Source organism: Somniosus microcephalus, chromosome 5 (assembly GCF_052327205.1).
Source record: "Somniosus microcephalus isolate GS21.2 chromosome 5, FLI_Smic_1.0, whole genome shotgun sequence".
In the NCBI taxonomy this organism is placed as follows: Eukaryota; Metazoa; Chordata; class Chondrichthyes; order Squaliformes; family Somniosidae; genus Somniosus; species Somniosus microcephalus.
In genome coordinates, this window is record NC_140991.1 from 321,860,199 (window position 1) to 321,883,431 (window position 23,233).

Consider the following 23,233-nt stretch of genomic DNA (forward strand, 5'->3'; position numbering starts at 1 on the left):
CTGTGAAGCACCTTGGGACGTTTTACTATGTTAAAGGCACTATATAAATGCAAGTTGTTGTTGTTGGCCGTATTACTGGAGGTTTGATCCGATGACCTCCAACCGCCCCTCCCCCACTTGTCTTTCCCCCTCCCGGTCAGTCTTTCCCCCTCCCGGTCAGTCTTTCCCCCTCCCGGTCAGTCTTTCCCCCACCCCATCTCCAATATTTTTACAAATAATAAAGAATAGTGTTCAAAGAAAATTAAAATAAAACATACAATTCTTTTAACGCTCCTGTGATTGTTTCTCCTGGATTGCTGGCAGAAGTGCCCAGGAGATTAATGCTGGAGATGTTCAGGGTAATTCTGGGGAATGGTTGGCTTGGCAACCCCCTAACTTCACTCAGTGGAAATTGAGGAAATCTCTTCCCATTGTCTTTGAATCGTAGAATCTTACATCACAGAAGGAGGCCATTTGGCCCATCGTACCGGTGCCAGCTCTTTGAAAGAACTGTCCAATTAGTCCCACTCCTGCTCTTTCCCCAGAAGGGGTACGGTAGCATAGTGGTTATGTTACTGGACTAGTAATCCAGAGATAAAAACAGAAAATGCTGGACATACTCAGCAGGTCAGGCAGCATCCGTGGAGAGAGAAACAGAGTTAACATTTCAAGTCGATGATCTTTCATCAGAACTGGAAAAAGTTAGAGATGTGACTGGTTTTAAGGAAGTGCAGGGGCAGGGAAAGGGGGGAGGGGAGGAAAGAACAAAAGGGAAGGTCTGTGATAGGGTGGAAGGCAGGAGAGATTAAACATAGAAACATAGAAGATAGGAGCAGGAGTAGGCCATTCGGCCCCTCGAGCCTGCTCCGCCATTCAATGAGATCATGGCTGATCATCCAAACTCAGTACCCTGTCCCTGCCTTCTCTCCATATCCCTTGATCCCTTTAGCCTTAAGAAATATATCCAGCTCCTTCTTGAATATATTTAATGAATTGGCCTCGACTGTCTTCTGTGGTAGAGAATTCCACAGGTTCACCACTCTCTGGGTGAAGAAATTCCTCCTCATCTCAGTCCTAAATGGCTTACCCCTTATCCTTAGACTATGACCCCTAGTTCTGGACTCCCCAGCCATCGGGAACATCCTTCCTGCATCTAGTCTGTCCAGGCCTGACAGAACTTTATAGGTTTCGATGAGATCCCCTCTCAATCTTCTAAACTCCAGTGAGTACAAGCCCAATCGACCCAATCTCTCCTCATACGTCATTCCTGCCATCCCAGGTATCAGCCTGGTGAATCTTCGCTGCACTCCCTCCATGGCAAGAACATCCTTCCTCAGATAAGGCGACCAAAACTGCACACAATACTCAAGGTGCGGTCTCACCAAGGCCCTGTACAACTGCAGCAAGACATCCTTGTTCCTGTACTCAAACCCTCTCGCTACGAAGGCCAACATGCCATTTGCCTTCTTAACCGCCTGCTGCACCTGCATGCTTACCTTCAGCGACTGGTGCACAATAACACCCAGGTCTCTTTGCACACCCCCTTCTCCCAATCTATTGCCATTCAAATAATAATCTGCCTTCCTGTTTTTGCCACCAAAGTGGATCTCACATTTATCCACATTATAGTGAATTTGCCATGTTTCTGCCCAATCACCCAACCTGTCCAAATCGTACTGGAGTTTCACGACATCCTCCTCACAGCATACCCTCCCACCCAGCTTTGTGCAAATTTGGAGAAACTACATCCAATTCCCTCGTCCAGATCATTAATATATGTTGTGAACAGCTGGGGTCCTAGGACCGATCCTTGCGGTACCCCACTAGTCACTGCCTGCCACTCGGAAAACGACCCGTTTATTCCAACTCTTTGCTTTCTATCTGCCAACCCATTCTCTATCCAAGTCAATACCTTGCCCCCAATCCTATGTGCCTTAATTTTACAAGCTAATCTCTTATGCGGGACCTTATCGAAAGCTTTCTGAAAGTCCAAATACACCACATCCACTGGTTCTCCCTTATCTATTTTACCAGTTACATCCTCAAAAAATTCCAGTAGATTAGTCAAGCACGATTTACCTTTTGTAAATCCATGTTGACTGTCCGATCCTGTCACTGCTTTCCAAGTGCTCTGCTATTACACCTTTTATAATGGACTCTAGCATTTTCCCCACTACCGATGTCAGGCTTACCGGTCTATAATTCCCCGCTTTTTCTCTACCACCTTTTTTGAATAGTGGGGGAACATTAGTTACCCTCCAATCCATGGGTACTGTTCCAGAGTCTATCAAGTTCTGGAAGATGACCAGCAATGCATCTACTATCTCCAGGGCCACTTCCTTAAGTACCCTAGGATGTAGATTATCAGGCCCTGGGGATTTATCGGCCTTCAATCCCATCAACTTCCCCAACACCAATTCCCTACAAATACTGATTTCTTTCAGTTCCTCCCCCTCATTAGTCTCTATGTTCCCCGACATCTCTGGGAGGTTATTTGTGTCCTCCTTTGTGAAGACAGAACCAAAATATGTATTTAATTGGTCAGCCATTTCTTTGTTCCCCATTATAAATTCCCCTGATTCTGACTGCAAGGGACCTACGCTTGACTTCACCAATCTTTTTCTCTTCACATATCTATAAAAGCTTTTAGTCAGTTTTTATGTTCCCTGCAAGCTTACTTTCATAATCTATTTTCCCCCTCTTAATTAATCCCTTTGTCCTCCTTTGCTGAATCCTAAACTGCTCCCAATCCTCAGGTTTGCTGCTTTTTTTGGCCAATTTATATGCCCTCTCTTTGGATCTTATGTTATCCCTAATTTCCCTTGTTAGCCACGGTTGAATCACCTTTTTTGATTTATTTTTATGCCAAACTGGGATAAACAAATTCTGTAGTTCATCCATGTGATCTTTGAATGTTTGCCATTGCCTATCCACCGTCAACCCTTTGAGTGACATTACCCAATCAATCCTACCCAACTCGCGTCTCATACCATCATAGTTCCCTTTATTTAAATTCAGGACCTTAGTCTCTGAGTCAACTACTTCACTCTCCATCTTAATGAAGAATTCGATCATACGATGATTGCTCCGACCCAAGGGGCCTCGCACAACAAGATTGCTAATTAATCCTTTCTCATTGCATAATACCCAGTCTAAGATGGCCTGAACCCTAGTTGGTTCCTCGACATATTGGTCCAGGAAACCATCCCGTATACACTCCAGGATTTGCTCCTCCACAGTATTGTTACTAATTTGGTTAGCCCAATCTATATGTAGATTAAAGTCACCCATGATGACTGCTGTGCCCTTATTGCACACTTTTCTAATTTCCCTTTTAATGCCATCCCCAACCTCTGCATTACTGTTTGGGGGTCTATACACCACTCCCACTAATGTTTTCTGCCCTTTGGTATTTCTCAGTTCTACCCATACAGATTCCACATCATCAGAGCTAATATCTTTCCTTACAATTGTGTTAATCCCTTCTTTAACCAGTAATGCTACCCCACCTCCTTTTCCTTTTTGCCTATTTTTGCTGAATATTGAATACCCCTGGATGTTGAGTTCCCAGCCTTGGTCCCCCTGGAGCCATGTTTCCGTAAGCCCAATCAAATCATATTCGTCTACCTCTATTTGCGCAGCTAATTCATCCACCTTATTACGAATGCTCCTTGCATTAAGACACAAAGCCTTCAGGCTTGTTTTTTTAACGCTCTTAGACCTTTTAGTAATATTTACTGTGGCCATGTTTGTTTTAAACGCTTGATTTCTCCGATTGCCACCTTTGTTTTTCTCCTTCCTGTCTTTTGCTTCTATCCTTGTTTCCCTTTCCTTTGTCTCCCTGCTCAGGTTCCCGTCTCCCTGCTCAGGTTCCCAACCCCCTGCCATTTTAGTTTAAACCCTCCCCCACAGCACTAGCAAACACTCCCCCTAGGACATCAGTCCCAGTCCTGCCCAGGTGCAGACCGTCCAGTTTTTACTGGTCCCACCTCCCCCAGAACCAGTTCCAATGTCCCAGGAATTTGAATCCCTCCCCCTTGCACCATTCCTCTAGCCACATATTCATTTGAAGTATCCTTCTATTTCTACTCTGACTAGCACGTGGCACTGGTAGCAATCCTGAGGTCCTTTTTTTTAAATTTACCTCCTAACTCCCTATACTATATTCAACTTTTAGGACCTCATCCCGTTCTTTACCTATATCGTTGGTGCCTATATGCACGACAACTGGCTGTTCACCCTCCCTTTCCAAAATTTTCTGCAGCTTCTCCGAGACATCCTTGGCCCTTGCACCAGGGAGGCAACACACCATCCTGGAGTCTCGTTTGCTGCCGCAGAATAGACAAAAGGGATGATGGTGCAAGGCAAAAGGAGATGGTAATGGGACAAGTAAAGAAACAAAAGATGGCTCTAGAGGAGGTGTAAATGGGAATAGCAGAATGATCAACAGCTGCCATTTGAAAAAATGGGGGCAGGGGTTATTGTCTGAAATTGTTGAACTCAATGTTGAGTCCAGAAGGCTATAAAGTGCCTAATCGAAAGATGAGGTGCTGTTCCTCGAGCTTACATTGAGCTTCATTGGAACAATGTAATAGGCCGAGGACGGAGAGGTCAGAGTGGGAGTGGAGCGGAGAATTAAAGTGACAGGCGACTGGAAGCTCAGGGTCACCCTTACGGACTGAACAGAGGTGTTCCGCAAAGCGGTCGCCCAAGCTGCGTTTGGTCTCCCCGGTGTAACGCGTGAGGTGGTGAGGGAAGGGTGGAAATTCGAAGCAAAGTGAATGAAGTTATGTCGTTAATGGCGGGAGCAGGAACCGGCACCGATTCAGTCATCAATGTCCCAGGACCTGAGGTGAGGGACCCAGAGGCTCCCTCGGGTTCCCATAGCAACACCGTTAATCTGGAGGAAGGGAGTGGAGTCAAAGGAGAAGTTGTTCAGCCCGGGGAGCAGGGCCGCAACCAGCTTCAGTCACGGTGACGGTGAAACACACCGGACACCGGGGGACGGGTTAGGGTGGGACACCGGGGGGAGGAAGAGCGTGTTACACCGGGGGACGGGTTAGGGTGAGCGTGTTACACCGGGGGAAGGTTTAGGGTGCGACACCAGGGGACGTGGCCTGGGGTCGGAGGCGGTCAGTCAGAGTCCGGCCAGTGAGCGAGAGGCGGCCCCGGGACAGCAGCTGGTGTCCGGCCTGTGAGAGGCGGGTACCCGGGCTCGGTGTGTGAGGGAGACCGAGCCCTCGTTCCTGAGGCCCGAGTGTCCGGCCCGGGGCAGCAGCTGGTGTCCGGCGGTCAGTGAGTCCGGCCCCTGAGGCGGGTCCCCGGGCTGTGAGAGGCGGTCAGGCGGGTCTCGGAGCCTCCCGCTCCCGCTCGGTGTGAGCCGCCCTCTCTCGCTGTCAGACTCGGGCCGGCCGAGGCCTCTTCCCCCCGCTCACTGTCTGCCGGTCCCGGGGCCGCCATGGACTCAGTGCCCGAGCTGCAGGCCCGGGTCCGGGCGCTGGAAGCCGAGCTGGCGGCGCTGAGAGGCTCCGGGGAGCGGCCTCGCATCGACAGGATGAGCGCGGAGGTGGTGGATTCCAACCCGTACAGGTGAGAGAGAGACTGGGGGAGGGAGAGAGAACTGACAGTGCGGCACTCCCTCAGTACTGCCCCTCCGACGGTGCGGCGCTCCCTCGGTACCGCCCCTCCGACGGCGCGGCGCTCCCTCGGTACCGCCCCTCCGACCGCGCGGCGCTCCCTCGGTACCGCCCCTCCGACCGCGCGGCGCTCCCTCGGTACCGCCCCTCCGACCGCGCGGCGCTCCCTCGGTACCGCCCCTCCGACCGTGCGGCGCTCCCGCGGTACCGCCCCTCCGACCGCGCGGCGCTCCCTCGGTACCGCCCCTCCGACCGCGCGGCGCTCCCTCGGTACCGCCCCTCCGACCGCGCGGCGCTCCCTCGGTACCGCCCCTCCGACCGCGCGGCGCTCCCTCGGTACCGCCCCTCCGACCGCGCGGCGCTCCCTCGGTACCGCCCCTCCGACCGCGCGGCGCTCCCTCGGTACCGCCCCTCCGACCGCGCGGCGCTCCCTCGGTACCGCCCCTCCGACCGCGCGGCGCTCCCTCGGTACCGCCCCTCCGACCGCGCGGCGCTCCCTCGGTACCGCCCCTCCGACCGCGCGGCGCTCCCTCGGTACCGACCGCGCGGCGCTCCCTCGGTACTGCACTGGGATGTCAGCCTGGATTTTTTTGCTCAGGTCTCTGGAGTGGGACTTGAACCTGCAACCTTCTGACCCAGAGGCAAGGGTGCTGCCCAGTGAGCCACGGCTGACACCACGTTTAGTGCAGTGGTTCTTAAACTTTTTTGGATGAAGGACACCTTTTCAAATGAATCAATAATCATAAACCCCCCCCATCTATATTATAATTTTATATAATACTCATAATATGAAAGTGCTGTATGTAAGGAGTTTTTATAATGCTTTTAAGAAAACAGGTATTTACTGACAGCTATCAGTGAGATGGGTGTGCCTGCTTCTCGCACCAATCCTGGGCTCTCTGCAGCAACCGATGGCCACTATTAGCCACTTAGTGCTGGACAGTTTTTAAATCTGTCAGTAGCCTGGCCAAGGTGAGTGAGAGCGCAAGCACCCATGCACGTGCTGGGATGTTGCTGGAAGCGCGACTCACCACCATACTGCCCCACTGACGCGTTCTGTAACGGCTGCACTGTGCTTGTACCTGTTTGCGTGAACATGTTCAGGCTTGTGTTTGAAGGGCCCCACAGGCGCTCTGATCACGCTGTGAGGCTGGCACAGGGTTGTATTTGTAGGGCCCCACAGGCGCTCTGATCACGCCGCGAGGCTGGCACAGGGTTGTATTTGAAGGGCCCCACAGGCGCTCTGATCACGCCGCGAGGCTGGCACAGGGTTGTATTTGAAGGGCCCCACAGGCGCTCTGATCACGCTGTGAGGCTGGCACAGGGTTGTATTTGAAGGGCCCCACAGGCGCTCTGATCACGCCGCGAGGCTGGCACAGGGTTGCAGCACCAGGGAGAGGAATCGGCTCGACCGGCAGGGAGCGCTCGTTGCAAAGTGAATGACCGCTCTTTCAAAGCTGGCACAGGCATGGCTGGCCAAATGGCCTCCTTCTGTGCTGTAAGTGTCTATGATCTCACGGCTGAAGTTGGGGCGTTCCTACAAACTGATTTTATAAAGATTCGGGGATTTTTCAGGACACCAGAGCAAATACATTATACTGCGCTGTGTTCATGTGTAGTGAGGGACGAAGACATTTCTCTGCTCCAAAGTTAGCGATGCCACAATCAGCAGAATGCCTACAAACCAGGAAAGACCTTCAGGTTCAATCAGCCAGTTGCTCTTTAATATATCTCAACCCATCCTCTCACCGTAGCCCTCGGTCCCTTCATAAATACATCCAATTGCCTCTTGAACTCATTGCGCACTTTAGTGGCCTTTCCTGATACCTTAGCCCACAGCACTAATCCTTTATCTTCCTTGTTTATTCATTTCCTTTTCTTGTAACGCTTTGTTGATAACTGGTATTCCCTGGCATTTTAGTTCTTCGCTATAGTGAGTGAAATACTAGTGATGGATAATCTGTGCGAGGAAACGATTCTAACTTCACCCAGTTACATTGGGAACCCACCAAGAGTCTCCAGGCCCCTTTTATTGTGTAATTTGATTAAACATAGATTGTACACGGTATCTCTCTTTAACTTGTTCAACAATTGTTTCCGTTTGATCTAGTCGGCTGATGGCTCTGAAACGAATGGGAATCGTTGCAGATTATGAGGTGAGCTGAGTTTGTAGTAAAAACTTGTAACTGCTTCTTTCAGACGTGCTGGCCGTTCAGAATGAAACTGAAGTATATTTTCTCATTTTTGAAAACAGAAAATCAGGGACTTCGCAGTGGCAGTTGTGGGCGTGGGTGGGGTCGGAAGTGTGACAGCTGAGATGCTGACAAGATGTGGCATTGGTAAGGTAATGCGAACCCAGCAGTTTCTTTTATAGATCTTTATAGTCTCTCAACCGAATAAACAATAAGATGGCAAAACTATCCTGCACAAATTATGTCTCCACAAAAGAGTTTTCATATTTTATGGTCATTATATTAGTTTTTTAAACCTTTGAACATTTGTTTAAAGAGATTATTTATATAGTGCCTTTTAATGTAGTAAAGTGTCCCAAGGCGCTTCACAGGAGCATTATCGGACAAAATTTGACACCGAGCCAGGTAAGGAGAAATTAGGGCAGGTGACCAAAAGCTTGGTCAAAGAGGTAGGTTTGAAGGAGCGTCTTAAAGAGAGCGAGGTTTAGGGAGGGAATTCCAGAGCTTGGGGCCCAGGCAGCTGAAGGCACGGCCACCAATATGTTACATAGGTCTACAAGTGCAACACATCCCTATTTTAACTATATATTCAATGTAAATAGAATACATTACGAAGTCCCCACTAAAACGCTGACAACTCGCTCAAGACTAACACCCCTGAGTTTCACAGGCACCCACTTCTATTCCACGGCTCTTCCTCATGCTTGATGATGTGGAGTTATTCACTAATCTTGATTCAATACTGATCACACTGTTGGCTAAGAGCAGTGGTGTACCCAGAGCTCGAGCTGCTACTAAGTGGAATGTTGCGTTACCCAGTCGGCAATGACGGTGCTTTGATAGTGGGTTTAAATAATAACGATAAGTAAATTCAATTGTTGTTTAACTTAAGCCATTGATTGGACAAATCAGAATGAATTTCCTTTTTTATTTCTAATTTTCAGCTGTTACTGTTTGATTACGACAAAGTGGAGCTGGCCAATATGAACAGGCTGTTCTTTCAGCCTCACCAAGCTGGGCTAAGTAAAGTGGAGGCAGCGAAGCATACACTGAGGTAAAGCGAATCATAGTTACCGTCAAGACAGTCCCTTGTGAGCTGGGAATCCACAGCCGAACGGGCGCTAAATTTGGTGGAGAAGTGCGTGTTATATTCTGCATCTATGGTCCGGTTAATGCAAGAATGGAAACACTGCCATGAGGGTAAAAGACTGACCTCTGCTGGCTCCGTTGCTGAATACAGAGCCACACAAAGCAACAAGGCCCCAAGTCCGATTTCCCCCCAGATGTGCTGAGTCAGTCTCGGCAGCAGATGTGGAAGTTTGAGGAAGTTCGGGTGCAGCGTAAGTGTGTGCGTGACACGCTCGCGCCCAGATTTCTTCAATTGGAATTTCCGCTTCCAACAGTGCGCGAACAACATCGCAGTACCTCCTGACGGAGGGTCCACTCCTGCGATGTTAACTCGTCTGGTTTCTCCCCAAATGCTGACTGGCCTCGAGTCTTTCCAGCATTTTCTGTTTTTGTGGCATATTATTTGAAAGAGCTTTTTCATATTTTCTGGAAAAGAGAAGGCTGAGGGGTGACCTGATTGAGGTCTTCAAGATAATGAAAGGGGTTCAATGGGGTAGACGTAGAGAAGATATTTCCACTTGAGGGAATTTCAAAACTAATAAATCCAGTCGGGAATTCAGGGGAAACCTCTTTACCCAGAGAGTGGTGAGAATGTGGAACTCGCTGCCACAGGGAGTGGTCGAGGCGAATAGCAGAGATACATTTAAGGGGAAGCTCGATAAACACATGAGGGAGAAAGGAATAGAGGATTATGCTGATAGGGTGAGATGAAGAGGGGTGGGAGGAGGCTCGTGTGGAGCATGGACCCGATGGGGCGAATGGCCTGTTTCTGTGCTGTAGACTCGATGTATTCTGTCTAAGGAACAGAGCTGTGAAAGTCTTGTACAACCAGTAGCCAACTTAATCTTCAGCAGCTGTTTTTATCAATCTGATCCTTATATCACGAACGAGTGGATTCTTTCACGTGCGAATGACTTGCCTCTTCTGCTTCTGGCACTAAGCAATAGTGTTATTTTTAACGGTGCTGATGTAGTTATTTTACAGCCTATCAGGAGCTGAATGTAAATGATCTCTTCCTTGTATTTACAGGAATATTAACCCTGACGTTCAGTTTGAAATTCACAACTACAACATCACAACGGTGGAAAACTTCCAGCATTTCATGGATCGAACCAGGTCAGATTTACGATGCACAGTCGGCGCCGTGGCCCTCATTCTCCAGATGTCACTTCAAAGTGTTTTATTCAAAGAATCTTACCGCACAGAAGGAGGCCATTCGGCCCATCGTGCCTGGGCTGGCTCTTTGCAAGGGCTCTCCAATTAGTCCCGCTCCCCTGCTCTTTCCCCATAGCCCTGCAAATGTATTTATTCTAGGATTGTGGGACTGGAGTCACAAGTAGGCCAGACCAGGTAGTGACGGCAGGTTTCAATCCCTGAAGGACGTTACGACAATCCGGCAACTGCCATAGTCAGTTTCTGCTGCCAACCAATAAATAACCAGCTTTTAAAAAGATTCAATGCAGAATTTGCCATGGTGGCATTTGAGCTCACGACCGCTGGATTGCTAATCCAGTACCATAACCACTAGATTACCGTACCCAAACAGTACCACTCATACTGTAGCTAGTAACAATACTGCTATTGTATGCTCCAATAGCCTCATAAAAGATGTTATTCCTCATTGTCACTGAATGCAGGGAGTGTTTCTTACCTTCACACTGAGCGGCCCTACCCACTTGTCCAGGCCAGCAGTGCTGATTACGGTTGCTGAGCTACACATCCACTCCTCAAGCTCTTCTGTTTGAGTGCTGCGCAAACTGACAGAGCAGGAGAAACGTTTTTGCCCAGAGGGTTTGTGAGGCTGCAGGATGCACTGCTGGAGTTGGTGATTGAACCGGGAATGGTAGCAGAGTGGTAATGTTAACTGGGCTAGTAATCCAGAGACCTGGACTAATGATCCGGAGACGCGAGTTCAAATCCCACCATGGCAGCTGGGGAATTTAAATTCAGTTAATTAAATAAATCTGGCCTATGTGTAACTCCACACCCACAGCAATGTGGTTGACTCTTAACTGCCCTCTGCCCTCTGAAATGGCCTAGCAAGCCACTCAGTTGTAACAAACCACTACAAAAAACAATAATAAGAATAAAACCAGACGGACCACCCGGCACCGACTACAGACACAGCAACAACACACCCAGCCCAGTCGACCCTGCAGAGTCCTCCTCACTAACATCTGGGGACTTGTGCCAAAATTGGGAGAGCTGTCCCACAGACTAGTCAAGCTGCAGCCTGATATAGTCATACTCACAGAATCATACCTTTCAGCCAATGTCCCAAACTCCTCCATCACCATCCCTGGGTATGTCCTGTCCCACCGGCAGGACAGACCCACCAGGGGTGGTGGCACAGTGGTATACAGTCGGGAAGGAGTGGCCCTGGGAGTCCTCAACATTGACTCCGGACCCCATGAAGTCTCATGGCTTCAGGTCAAGCATGGGCAAGGAAACCTCCTGCTGATTACCACCTACCGCCCTCCCTCAGCTGATGAATCAGTACTCCTCCATGTTGAACACCACTTGGAATGAAGCACTGAGAGTAGCAAGGGCACAGAATGTACTCTGGGTGGGGGACTTCAATGTCCATCACCAAGAATGGCTCGGTAGCACCACTACTGACCGAGCTGGCCGAGTCCTGAAGGACATAACTGCCAGGCTGAGCCTGCGGCAGGTGGTGAGAGAACCAACACGAGGGAAAAATCTACTTGGCCTCGTCCTCGCCAATCTACCTGTCGCAGATGCATCTGTCCATGACTGTATTGGTAGCAGTGACCACTGCACAGGCATTGTGGAGACGAAGTCCTGTCTTCACACTGAGAACACCCTCCATCGTGTTGTGTGGCACTACCACCGTGCTAAATGGGATAGATTCAGGACAGATCTAACAGCTCAAAACTGGGCATCCATGAGGCACTGTGGGCCATCAGCTGCAGAATTGTATTCCACCACAATCTGTCACCATTGACCAGAATCTTAACTGGACCAGCCACATAAATACTGTGGCTACTAGAGCAGGTCAGAGGCTGGGTATTCTGCGGCGAGTGTCTCGCCTCCTGACTCCCCAAAGCCTTTGCATCATTTACAAGGCACAAGTAAGGAGTGTGATGGAATACTCTCCACTTGCCTGGATGAGTGCAGCTCCAACAACACTCAACAAGCTCGACACCATCCAAGACAAAGCAGCCCGCTTGATTGGCACCCCATCCACCACCTTAAACATTCACTCCCTCCACCACTGGCGTACCGTGGCTGCAGTGTGTACCATCTACAAGATGCACTGCAGCAACTCGTCAAGGCTTCTTCGGCAGCACCTCCCAAACCCGCGACCTCTACCCCCTAGAAGGACAAGGGCAGCAGGCGCATGGGAACACCACCACCTCCAACTTCCTCGCCAAGTCACACACCATCTTGAGTTGGAAGTATATTGCCAATCCTTCATCGTCGCTGGGTCAAAATCCTGGAACTCCCTCCCTAACAGCACTGTGGGAGCACCTTCACCACACGGACTGCAGCGGCACACCGCCTTCTCGAGGGCAATTAGGGATGGGCAATAAATGCTGGTCTTGCCAGTGACGCCCACATCCCATGAATGAATAAAAAAAAAAAGTAGAGCCCATGACCAATGTTCCCGTTAAGCTGCATGGCCACGCTGCAGCCTGGAGCTCCCATGCAGGCCGCTCGCCAGCTTTTCAATCAGAATAACCGTGCATGCACGAAAATTTGAATGGGCCGCACCGCCATTTAAAGGGGCCGCCCACCCAAAAAAAAGTTCCAGGGAACATCGACCATGACAACATTTAAGAACATGTTAGTGAGACAGATGAAGGGGAATAAAGGGATTAATGGGGACAGGGTGGGTAATGGGAATAGGCCCACAGCTCGTGTGGGGGATAACCACTAACACCGACTAGATGGGCCGAAGCGCCTGTGTTCCCATGTTGTATAAACTAGGCAAACTCCACAACACCAGGGCCTTTGGGCAGTATTGCCGAACCACTTCACCAAGCAAATCACCAGCTCACTCTTGGAAAATTGGACAGATTTTGCCTTCACTGTACCCGATGGCAGTTCAGTTCGGATAATGCTAACCATCCCCCCCCCCCCCCCATACCTAGACTGTGGGCCGAGAGTGTGGGCTTCCCATTCCACGCCTGCTGCTAAAGCTAATCCTAAATTAATTCCGGCAATCCCTCCCTCTAGGGAAAACTGTCCCTCTTCCAAACCACCCAGCTGGAAGTTCACAATTCTTAGCTTTGTGAGTGGAATAAACTTTGCACCCGGACATGTTCAGCATTTGGTTTCTTTAACTTTCTAACCATGTTTCAACAACAACTTACATTTATGTAGCGCATTTAACGTAGAAAAACATCCCAAGGCGCTTAAAACGTTTCCTGGATTTTTGCCGAGAATTTCCCCGTTGCTTCCTGTTTGCGCCCTGGAGTGATGCCCTCTTTCTAGTGAGAGTAGACCGCGCTCTCCAGCTCTTCTCCGCCGAAGGAGTAACTCGGCACTGTGATTTGGTTTTAATTAGGAATGGTGGATTAGTGGAAGGAAAACCCGTGGACCTGATACTGAGCTGTGTAGACAACTTTGAAGCTCGTATGGCGATAAACACAGTGAGTTGACGTTAAACCTTTGCAAGATTCACAGTACCTGGTGAACTTGGTGACTTAAAAAAAAAAGTTCCTATCAAGTAAAGTTAATGATTTGTTCTGGAATTGAGTTGAAGTTTTCTTGTCTTTTTTCAGGCCTGTAATGAGCTGGTGCAGGTGTGGATGGAGTCTGGGGTCAGTGAAAATGCAGTCTCGGGACATATCCAGCTCCTCATTCCAGGAGAAACTGCCTGCTTTGCGGTATGTCCGGTGTTCGTTGCCCTTCTATTTACGTTGTTACAAATAAATCTTTACCGAACAAAATTGTTTCACAACTTCGGACAGAGAGTTGTGTTTAGGCTGTGGTCTGTGGAGATGTGTTTTTGATACCGATTGCTTTACCAAGATATACGATCCATGATTGAGAGAGATTGATATTGACGCTCCTATATATAATGAACAAGATGAGAGACATGAATGTCGGCCCTTCTGGAAGCTTTAAATTCATTTGTTCAAGTTGAAGGGTGTCCGTGTGGTGCCACGTGTATCACAATCATTGAGACTTTATAGTTTTTGCAGTAACAGTACACGCCAACAACTCGTAGCTTTTAAATGTTTGTGTAATACAACCCCCCAAGATCTCTGCTCCTCTAATTCTGGCATCTTGCGCATCCCCGATTTTAATCGCTCCACCATTGGTGGCCGTGCTTTCAGTTACCGGGGCCCTAAGCTCTGGAATTCCCTCCCTAAACCTCTCCGTCTCTCCGCCTCTCTCCTTTAAGACGCTCCTTAAAACCGACCTCTTTGACCAAGCTTTCGGTCACCTGCCCTAATATCTCCTTATGTGACTCGGTGTCACATTGTTTTTATTGATATCGCTCTTGTTAAGCGCCTTGGGACATTTTGCTACATCTAATGACTGGACTAATGAATAAGGTCAGAGAATGTGGGGTCGGGGGGACAAGTAGCAGAATGGATTGCTGGCAGGCTTCAGGTCAGAAAGCAGAGAGTGGGAGTAAAGGGTAGCTATTCACAGTGGCAGAAGGTGGGTCGTGGTGTTCCACAAGGATCAGCGCTGGGACCACTGCTGTTCACAATTTACATTAACGGATTAGACTTTGGAATCAAAAACACAATTTCTAAATTTTCGGATGACACCAAATTGGGGGGATAGTCAATACTGAGGAGGACTGCAACAAATTACAGGAGGATATTAATAAACTTGCCGAATGGGCAAATAATTGGCAAATGAAGTTCAACACAGGTAAATGTGAGGTATTACATTTTAGTGGGAAGAACGGGGAGGTCACTTATTACTTGGAAAATAAGAATCTAATGGGGTAGATGAGCAAAGGGATCTCGGAGTACAAATACACAAATCACTGAAAGTAGCGACACAGGTTAACAAGGCCATAAAAACAGCAAACCAGGCACTAGGGTTTATTTCTAGAGGGATAGAATTGAAAAGTAGGGAAGTTATGCTAAACTGTATCGATCCTTGGTTAGACCACACTTGGAGTACTGCGTGCAGTTCTGGTTGCTATATTATAAAAAGGATATAGAGACACTGGAGAGGGTGCAGAGAAGATTTTAACATAAGAAATAGGAGCAGGAGTCGGCCATTTGGCCCCTCGAGCCTGCTCCGCCATTTAATGAGATCATGGCTGATCTGATGTTGGGCTCATCTCCATTTCCCTGCCCGCTCCCCATAACCCTTCACTCCCTTATTGTTCAAAAATCTGTCTAACTCCACCTTAATTATATTCACTGACTCAGCCTCCACAGCTGTCTGGGCAGAGAATTCCACAGATTTACAACCCTCTGAGAGAAGAAATTCCTCCTCATCTCAGTTTTAAACAGGCGACTCCTTATTCTGAAACTATGCCCCCTCGTTCTAGATTCCCCCACAAGGGGAAACAGCCTCTCAGCATCGACCCTGTCGAGCCCCCTCAGAATCTTATGTTTCAATAAGATCACCTCTCATTCTTCTAAACTCCAATGAGTATCGGCCCAGCCTGCTCAACCTTTCCTCATAAGACAACCCCCTCATCTCCGGAATCAACCTCGTGAACCTTCTCTGAACTGCCTCCAATGCAAGTATATCCCTCCTTAAATAAGGAGACCAAATCTGTACGCAGTACTCCAGGTGTGGTCTCACCAACACCCTGTACAGTTGTAGCAGGACTTCCCTGCTTTTATACTCCATCCCCCTTGTAATAAAGGCCAACATTCCATTTGCCTCCCTGATTACTTGCTGTACCTGTGGGCTAACTTCTTGTGTTTCATGCAGAAGCACCCCCAGGTCCCCCTCTACTGCAGCATTTTGTAATCTCTCCATTTAAATAATAATTTGCTTTTTTATTTTTCTTACCAAAGTGGATAACCTCACACTTTCCCACATTATACTCCATCTGCCAAATGTTTGCCCACTCACTGAGCCTGTCTATATCCCTTTGGAGATTCTTTGTTTCCTCTTCACAACTTGCTTTCCCACCTATCTTTGTATCATCAGCAAATTTGGCAACAGTACACTCGGTCCCTTCATCCAGGTCATTAATATAGATTGTAAGTAGAGGGTTATGCTGATAGATTTAGATGAGGAAAGACGGGAGGAGGCTCGAGTGGAGCATAAACGCCGGCATGGACTGGTTGGGCCGAATGGCCTGTTTCTGTGCTGTGTATCCTACGTTAAAGGCGCTATATAAATGTAAGTTGTGTGTACGCTGTTTACAGGCATGTATACAGCTTACGAGAACGGATCTGTTAGAATATTAATACACCAGGGTTTCTCTGCTAAAAGTTGGATGATCATCTTCGCGTGTAGTTGCTACTTCACGTTTTTGGAAGCTTTGAAACACCTGGAGTTTGTGCCCCAGAACCTGGATGGAAACCATTCTGCCAGCCTAAGTGTGGCGGAGTGGAAACCCTGTCCTGCTGCCATTGAGGCCACCGAGCCCGTCACTTATTTGGGGAATGGGGCCATTTGCGTGATTGGGGTGGGCACAACGTGCCTGCAGTTCAGCGTCACCTATCCCGATTGTCTGGTGGGTGTCTGAACAACCCTTAGCTGCTCCCACCGAGGGAATCCAAGGCCCCAGGAAGGGTCGAGGAGAAGAACGCTGCAAGTAGCCCTGAGGGAGAATTTTGAAGTGAATTGATCCCCTCTGGAGATTCTGGGGCCCTTTTAACATAGAAACATAGAAGATAGGAGCAGGAGTTGGCCATTTGGCCCCTCGAGCCTGCTCCGCCATTCAATGAGATCATGGCTGATCATCCAAATTCAGTACCCTGTCCCTGCTTTCTCCCTTGATCCCTTTAGCCTTAAGGAATATATCCAACTCCTTCTTGAATATATTTAATGAATTGGCCTCTACTGCCTTCTGTGGTAGAGAATTCCACAGGTTCACCACTCTCTGGGTGAAGAAATTCCTCCTCATCTCTGTCCTAAATGGCTTACCCCTTATCCCTTTTCCGGACCTCAGCAGGTTTCACACCAGCTCTCGGAGAGTGTGAGCTCCACTGAGGCCTTAAAGGGACCGAATGGGCAGAATTTCCTGGGAAAGTCCAACAACTTGCCCTGATGTACTCTTGTGACAGAGGGGAATGGGCAGAAGGTCTGTGCAGAGCCTCACCAAAATTTGATGCAGCGTTACAAGTGGAGTGGAAGAATGGTATGAAGAGGTTCCACCCCAAGTCCCCATCGTGTTGGTGGAAATCGCCTTTCCTGCCCTCTAAGGCTGTCGGAATTTCAGGACCTCTGTTTCTGAGTCTTAATGAATGAGCTGCTTGTGTTGAGTTCTTCCACTGCACCTTATTAATTGCAGTTATTCAGGTGATGGGCGGTATTGGTCATATTTAAATGATCACTGACCTAGTTCTTCCGTCGGTTTAAAGCTGGCGTTACATCCGCGAGTGATCTGTGTTTGAAAGTCCATGTTGTGTGTTCCTGTTGCAGTGTGCACCTCCGCTTGTGGTGGCTGCAAATATTGATGAAAAGACACTGAAACGCGAAGGAGTGTGCGCAGCCAGTCTGCCCACGACCATGGGAATAGTCGCGGGACTTCTTGTACAAAATGTCCTGAAGTAAGTAAGTAAATATTAGCCTAGCGCTGTATGACAGGCGGTTCAAAGGCAGTGGTGTATGTTAGACAGTCGGCCTGAAGTCCCAAATGGTGGGTTACAAGGGGCTGCCAGAATTTTTTTACGGCATATTTGTTCCGGCCAACAAACATGGTTAAAACTAAACGAAAGCAAATTTAAAATAGTTTTGTGCCTGGCTATTTAATGAGTAACTCGGTCTTTTTTTTGCTTTCCAAGGTATCTCTTAGGCTTTGGCTCCGTGAGTTATTATTTGGGCTACAATGCAATGCAAGACTTCTTTCCCACAATGGCTATGAAACCAAATCCGAGTTGCGATGATCGAAGCTGCAGACACCAACAGGAAGAGTACAAGGTGGTGGTTCAGTTTAATCAGTAGTTAGTCACTCCCTGCCTGAGTAATTGCGTTCCAACCTTTCCTTAAAAAAGCTGTGCCGTATTGACACACTGACACCATTCCCGATCCATACACCCACATCCCTTCAGTATTTATTTCCTTTTGGTTTCCCTGGGCCATGTGGCCAAGAAGGTGGGAAATTTACCAACTCCTGACCCCTCTACATTGCTCTGAGCCAACCTTTAGAAGACTCGTGAAAGTGCCCAATGGACGACTGTCCTTCGATTCTTCTCTCCCTGACTGTGCTGTTAAAACTAAGAAAATAAATCGTCCATCCCAATAGATGCGTGCTTTATTGCATTCACTAAGATGTGGAATATCAGCGTTGGGGAATGGTGCACTTTCCTTTCTTGGGCGCCCAATCTCTGCGTCAGGTATAACAGGGTTAGATGCAGAGTAAAGTTCCCTCTGCTTCAACAATATACCTCCAGAGAGCATCCTCCCTCCTCGATCTACCAGTGTGGCCTTTTTCCATTTTCCATACCAGCCATTCGAAGTGAGATTGCCAGCTCAGTGCCCACTGGGAGCCGGAGTGAGATTCCCCAACGTATCTCGCACACAACCCTCACCGTCGACAGGCGGAGAGACTCAACCCATCCGTCTTGGTGGATTTGAACCCAAGTACCAGAGGTGAAAGGAAAAGTTAACGTTAATTTGTTTCCTGCCTTTTCCTCCCCACGCCCCCCCCCCCCCCCCCCCCAAATAACTCTGGTGCATGTTTAGCACTTTCTAGATGATGAGTAACTGATGTGCTGTCTCTCGAACAGAAAAAAGAGCCAACACAACCTGAGCAACAATCAGTGGAAGAGGATGAACAGATCGTACATGAAAACAACGACTGGGGTAAGATCAGTTTGATCGTGGCTTATTTTGTTGATGTAAACATTTCATTTCATTCTTAATTGTTCAAGACACCAAGTGGGGCCCAGGCACTTTCCCAAGGTGTGGGATCTGCTGGCTTGTCTCCTCTCTTGGTCGAAGAATGTTGTGCAGACGGCCCACAGATGAATATAACTGATGATAGGGGCACAGTAGAGTGGGATGTTGGAACTCCACTGGACTCTAATGCGAGATGACGCGGTGAATCACACCTGCTCTGGGCTTGACTTTTCCAATGCCTTCCGCATCAACCTCTCACAAACCTCAACTCACCCAGTACTCCACTACCCGAATCCTCACACAAACCTCAACTCACCCAGTACTCCACTACCCGAATCCTCACACAAACCTCAACTCACCCAGTACTCCACTACCCGAATCCTCACACAAACCTCAACTCACCCAGTACTCCACTACCCGAGTCCTCTCACAAACTTCAACTCACCCAGTACTCCACTACCCGAGTCCTCACACAAACCTCAACTCACCCAATACTCCACTACCCGAATCCTCTCACAAACCTCAACTCACCCAGTACTCCACTACCCGAATCCTCACACAAACCTCAACTCACCCAGTACTCCACTACCCGAATCCTCTCACAAACCTCAACTCACCCAGTACTCCACTACCCGAATCCTCTCACAAACCTCAACTCACCCAGTACTCCACTACCCGAATCCTCACACAAACCTCAACTCACCCAGTACTCCACTACCCGAATCCTCACACAAACCTCAACTCACCCAGTACTCCACTACCTGAATCCTCACACAAACCTCAACTCACCCAGTACTCCACTACCCGAGTCCTCACACAAACCTCAACTCACCCAGTACTCCACGACCCGAGTCCTCACACAAACCTCAACTCACCCAGTACTCCACTACCCGAATCCTCACACAAACCTCAACTCACCCAATACTCCACTACCCGAATCCTCTCACAAACTTCAACTCACCCAGTACTCCACGACCCGAGTCCTCTCACAAACTTCAACTCACCCAGTACTCCACAACCTGAATCCTCACACAAACCTCAACTCACCCAGTACTCCACTACCCGAATCCTCACACAAACCTCAACTCACCCAGTACTCCACTACCCGAGTCCTCTCACAAACTTCAACTCACCCAGTACTCCACTACCCGAGTCCTCACACAAACCTCAACTCACCCAGTACTCCACTACCCGAATCTCACACAAACCTCAACTCACCCAGTACTCCACTACCCGAGTCCTCTCACAAACTTCAACTCACCCAGTACTCCACAACCCGAGTCCTCACACAAACCTCAACTCACCCAGTACTCCACTACCCGAGTCCTCTCACAAACTTCAACTCACCCAGTACTCCACTACCCGAGTCCTCTCACAAACCTCAACTCACCCAGTACTCCACAACCTGAATCCTCACACAAACCTCAACTCACCCAGTACTCCACTACCCGAATCCTCACACAAACCTCAACTCACCCAGTACTCCACTACCCGAATCCTCACACAAACCTCAACTCACCCAATACTCCACGACCCGAGTCCTCTCACAAACCTCAACTCACCCAGTACTCCACTACCCGAATCCTCACACAAACCTCAACTCACCCAGTACTCCACTACCCAAATCCTCACACAAACCTCAACTCACCCAGTACTCCACTACCCGAATCCTCACACAAACCTCAACTCACCCAGTACTCCACTACCCGAGTCCTCACACAAACCTCAACTCACCCAGTACTCCACTACCCGAATCCTCACACAAACCTCAACTCACCCAGTACTCCACTACCCGAATCCTCACACAAACCTCAGCTCACCCAGTACTCCACTACCCGAGTCCTCACACAAACCTCAACTCACCCAGTACTCCACTACCCGAATCCTCACACAAACCTCAACTCACCCAGTACTCCACTACCCGAGTCCTCTCACAAACCTCAACTCACCCAGTACTCCACTACCCGAGTCCTCACACAAACCTCAACTCACCCAGTACTCCACAACCCGAGTCCTCACACAAACCTCAACTCACCCAGTACTCCACTACCCGAGTCCTCTCACAAACCTCAACTCACCCAGTACTCCACAACCCGAGTCCTCACACAAACCTCAACTCACCCAGTACTCCACTACCCGAGTCCTCTCACAAACCTCAACTCACCCAGTACTCCACTACCCGAATCCTCACACAAACCTCAACTCACCCAGTACTCCACTACCCGAGTCCTCACACAAACCTCAACTCACCCAGTACTCCACTACCCGAATCCTCTCACAAACCTCAACTCACCCAGTACTCCACTACCCGAGTCCTCACACAAACCTCAACTCACCCAGTACTCCACTACCCGAATCCTCACACAAACCTCAACTCACCCAGTACTCCACTACCCGAATCCTCTCACAAACCTCAACTCACCCAGTACTCCACTACCCGAGTCCTCACACAAACCTCAACTCACCCAGTACTCCACTACCCGAGTCCTCACACAAACCTCAACTCACCCAGTACTCCACAACCCGAGTCCTCACACAAACCTCAACTCACCCAGTACTCCACTACCCGAGTCCTCTCGCAAACCTCAACTCACCCAGTACTCCACAACCCGAGTCCTCACACAAACCTCAACTCACCCAGTACTCCACTACCCGAGTCCTCTCACAAACCTCAACTCACCCAGTACTCCACTACCCGAATCCTCACACAAACCTCAACTCACCCAGTACTCCACTACCCGAGTCCTCACACAAACCTCAACTCACCCAGTACTCCACTACCCGAATCCTCACACAAACCTCAACTCACCCAGTACTCCACTACCGGAATCCTCACACAAACCTCAACTCACCCAGTACTCCACTACCCGAGTCCTCACACAAACCTCAACTCACCCAGTACTCCACTACCCGAATCCTCACACAAACCTCAACTCACCCAGTACTCCACTACCCGAATCCTCACACAAACCTCAACTCACCCAGTACTCCACTACCCGAATCCTCTCACAAACCTCAACTCACCCAGTACTCCACTACCCGAATCCTCTCACAAACCTCAACTCACCCAGTACTCCACTACCTGAATCCTCTCACAAACCTCAACTCACCCAGTACTCCACTACCCGAATCCTCACACAAACCTCAACTCACCCAGTACTCCACTACCCGAATCCTCTCACAAACCTCAACTCACCCAGTACTCCACTACCCGAATCCTCACACAAACCTCAACTCACCCAGTACTCCACAACCTGAATCCTCTCACAAACCTCAACTCACCCAGTACTCCACTACCCGAATCCTCTCACAAACCTCAACTCACCCAGTACTCCACTACCCGAATCCTCTCACAAACCTCAACTCACCCAGTACTCCACTACCCGAATCCTCACACAAACCTCAACTCACCCAGTACTCCACTACCCGAATCCTCACACAAACCTCAACTCACCCAGTACTCCACTACCCGAGTCCTCTCACAAACCTCAACTCACCCAGTACTCCACAACCCGAGTCCTCACACAAACCTCAACTCACCCAGTACTCCACTACCCGAATCCTCACACAAACCTCAACTCACCCAGTACTCAACTACCCGAGTCCTCACACAAACCTCAACTCACCCAGTACTCCACGACCCGAATCCTCACACAAACCTCAACTCACCCAGTACTCCACTACCCGAATCCTCACACAAACCTCAACTCACCCAGTACTCCACCACCTGAATCCTCACACAAACCTCAACTCACCCAGTACTCCACTACCTGAATCCTCACACAAACCTCAACTCACCCAGTACTCCACTACCCGAATCCTCACACAAACCTCAACTCACCCAGTACTCCACAACCCGAGTCCTCACACAAACCTCAACTCACCCAATACTCCACTACCCGAATCCTCACACAAACCTCAACTCACCCAGTACTCCACAACCCGAGTCCTCACACAAACTTCAACTCACCCAATACTCCACTACCCGAATCCTCACACAAACCTCAACTCACCCAGTACTCCACTACCCGAGTCCTCTCACAAACCTCAACTCACCCAGTACTCCACTACCCGAATCCTCACACAAACCTCAACTCACCCAGTACTCCACTACCCGAATCCTCACACAAACCTCAACTCACCCAGTACTCCACTACCCGAATCCTCACACAAACCTCAACTCACCCAGTACTCCACTACCCGAGTCCTCACACAAACCTCAACTCACCCAGTACTCCACTACCCGAATCCTCACACAAACCTCAACTCACCCAGTACTCCACTACCCGAATCCTCACACAAACCTCAACTCACCCAGTACTCCACTACCCG

General features: G+C 49.2%; 1 protein-coding gene across 2 annotated transcripts in view; it reads left to right on the top strand.

The window, feature by feature from the left end:
- Positions 1-5,119: 5,119 nt before the first annotated feature.
- The window catches only part of uba5 (ubiquitin-like modifier activating enzyme 5), a 32,813-nt gene continuing 14,699 nt past the window's right edge, over positions 5,120-23,233 (top strand). Inside the window, exons 1-10 of one of the 2 annotated variants that reach the window (XM_085989332.1) lie at positions 5,120-5,568; positions 7,726-7,771; positions 7,870-7,959; positions 8,752-8,861; positions 9,965-10,051; positions 13,467-13,551; positions 13,684-13,788; positions 17,483-17,610; positions 17,845-17,980; positions 18,790-18,865. In XM_085989332.1, the coding sequence (XP_085845458.1) occupies positions 5,438-5,568; positions 7,726-7,771; positions 7,870-7,959; positions 8,752-8,861; positions 9,965-10,051; positions 13,467-13,551; positions 13,684-13,788; positions 17,483-17,610; positions 17,845-17,980; positions 18,790-18,865 (994 nt within the window). In that variant the 5' untranslated portion in view covers positions 5,120-5,437. Of the gene's footprint in view, positions 5,569-7,725; positions 7,772-7,869; positions 7,960-8,751; positions 8,862-9,964; positions 10,052-13,466; positions 13,552-13,683; positions 13,789-17,482; positions 17,611-17,844; positions 17,981-18,789; positions 18,866-23,233 lie in introns of those variants that run through there. The other variant, XM_085989333.1, reaches the window with a different exon arrangement.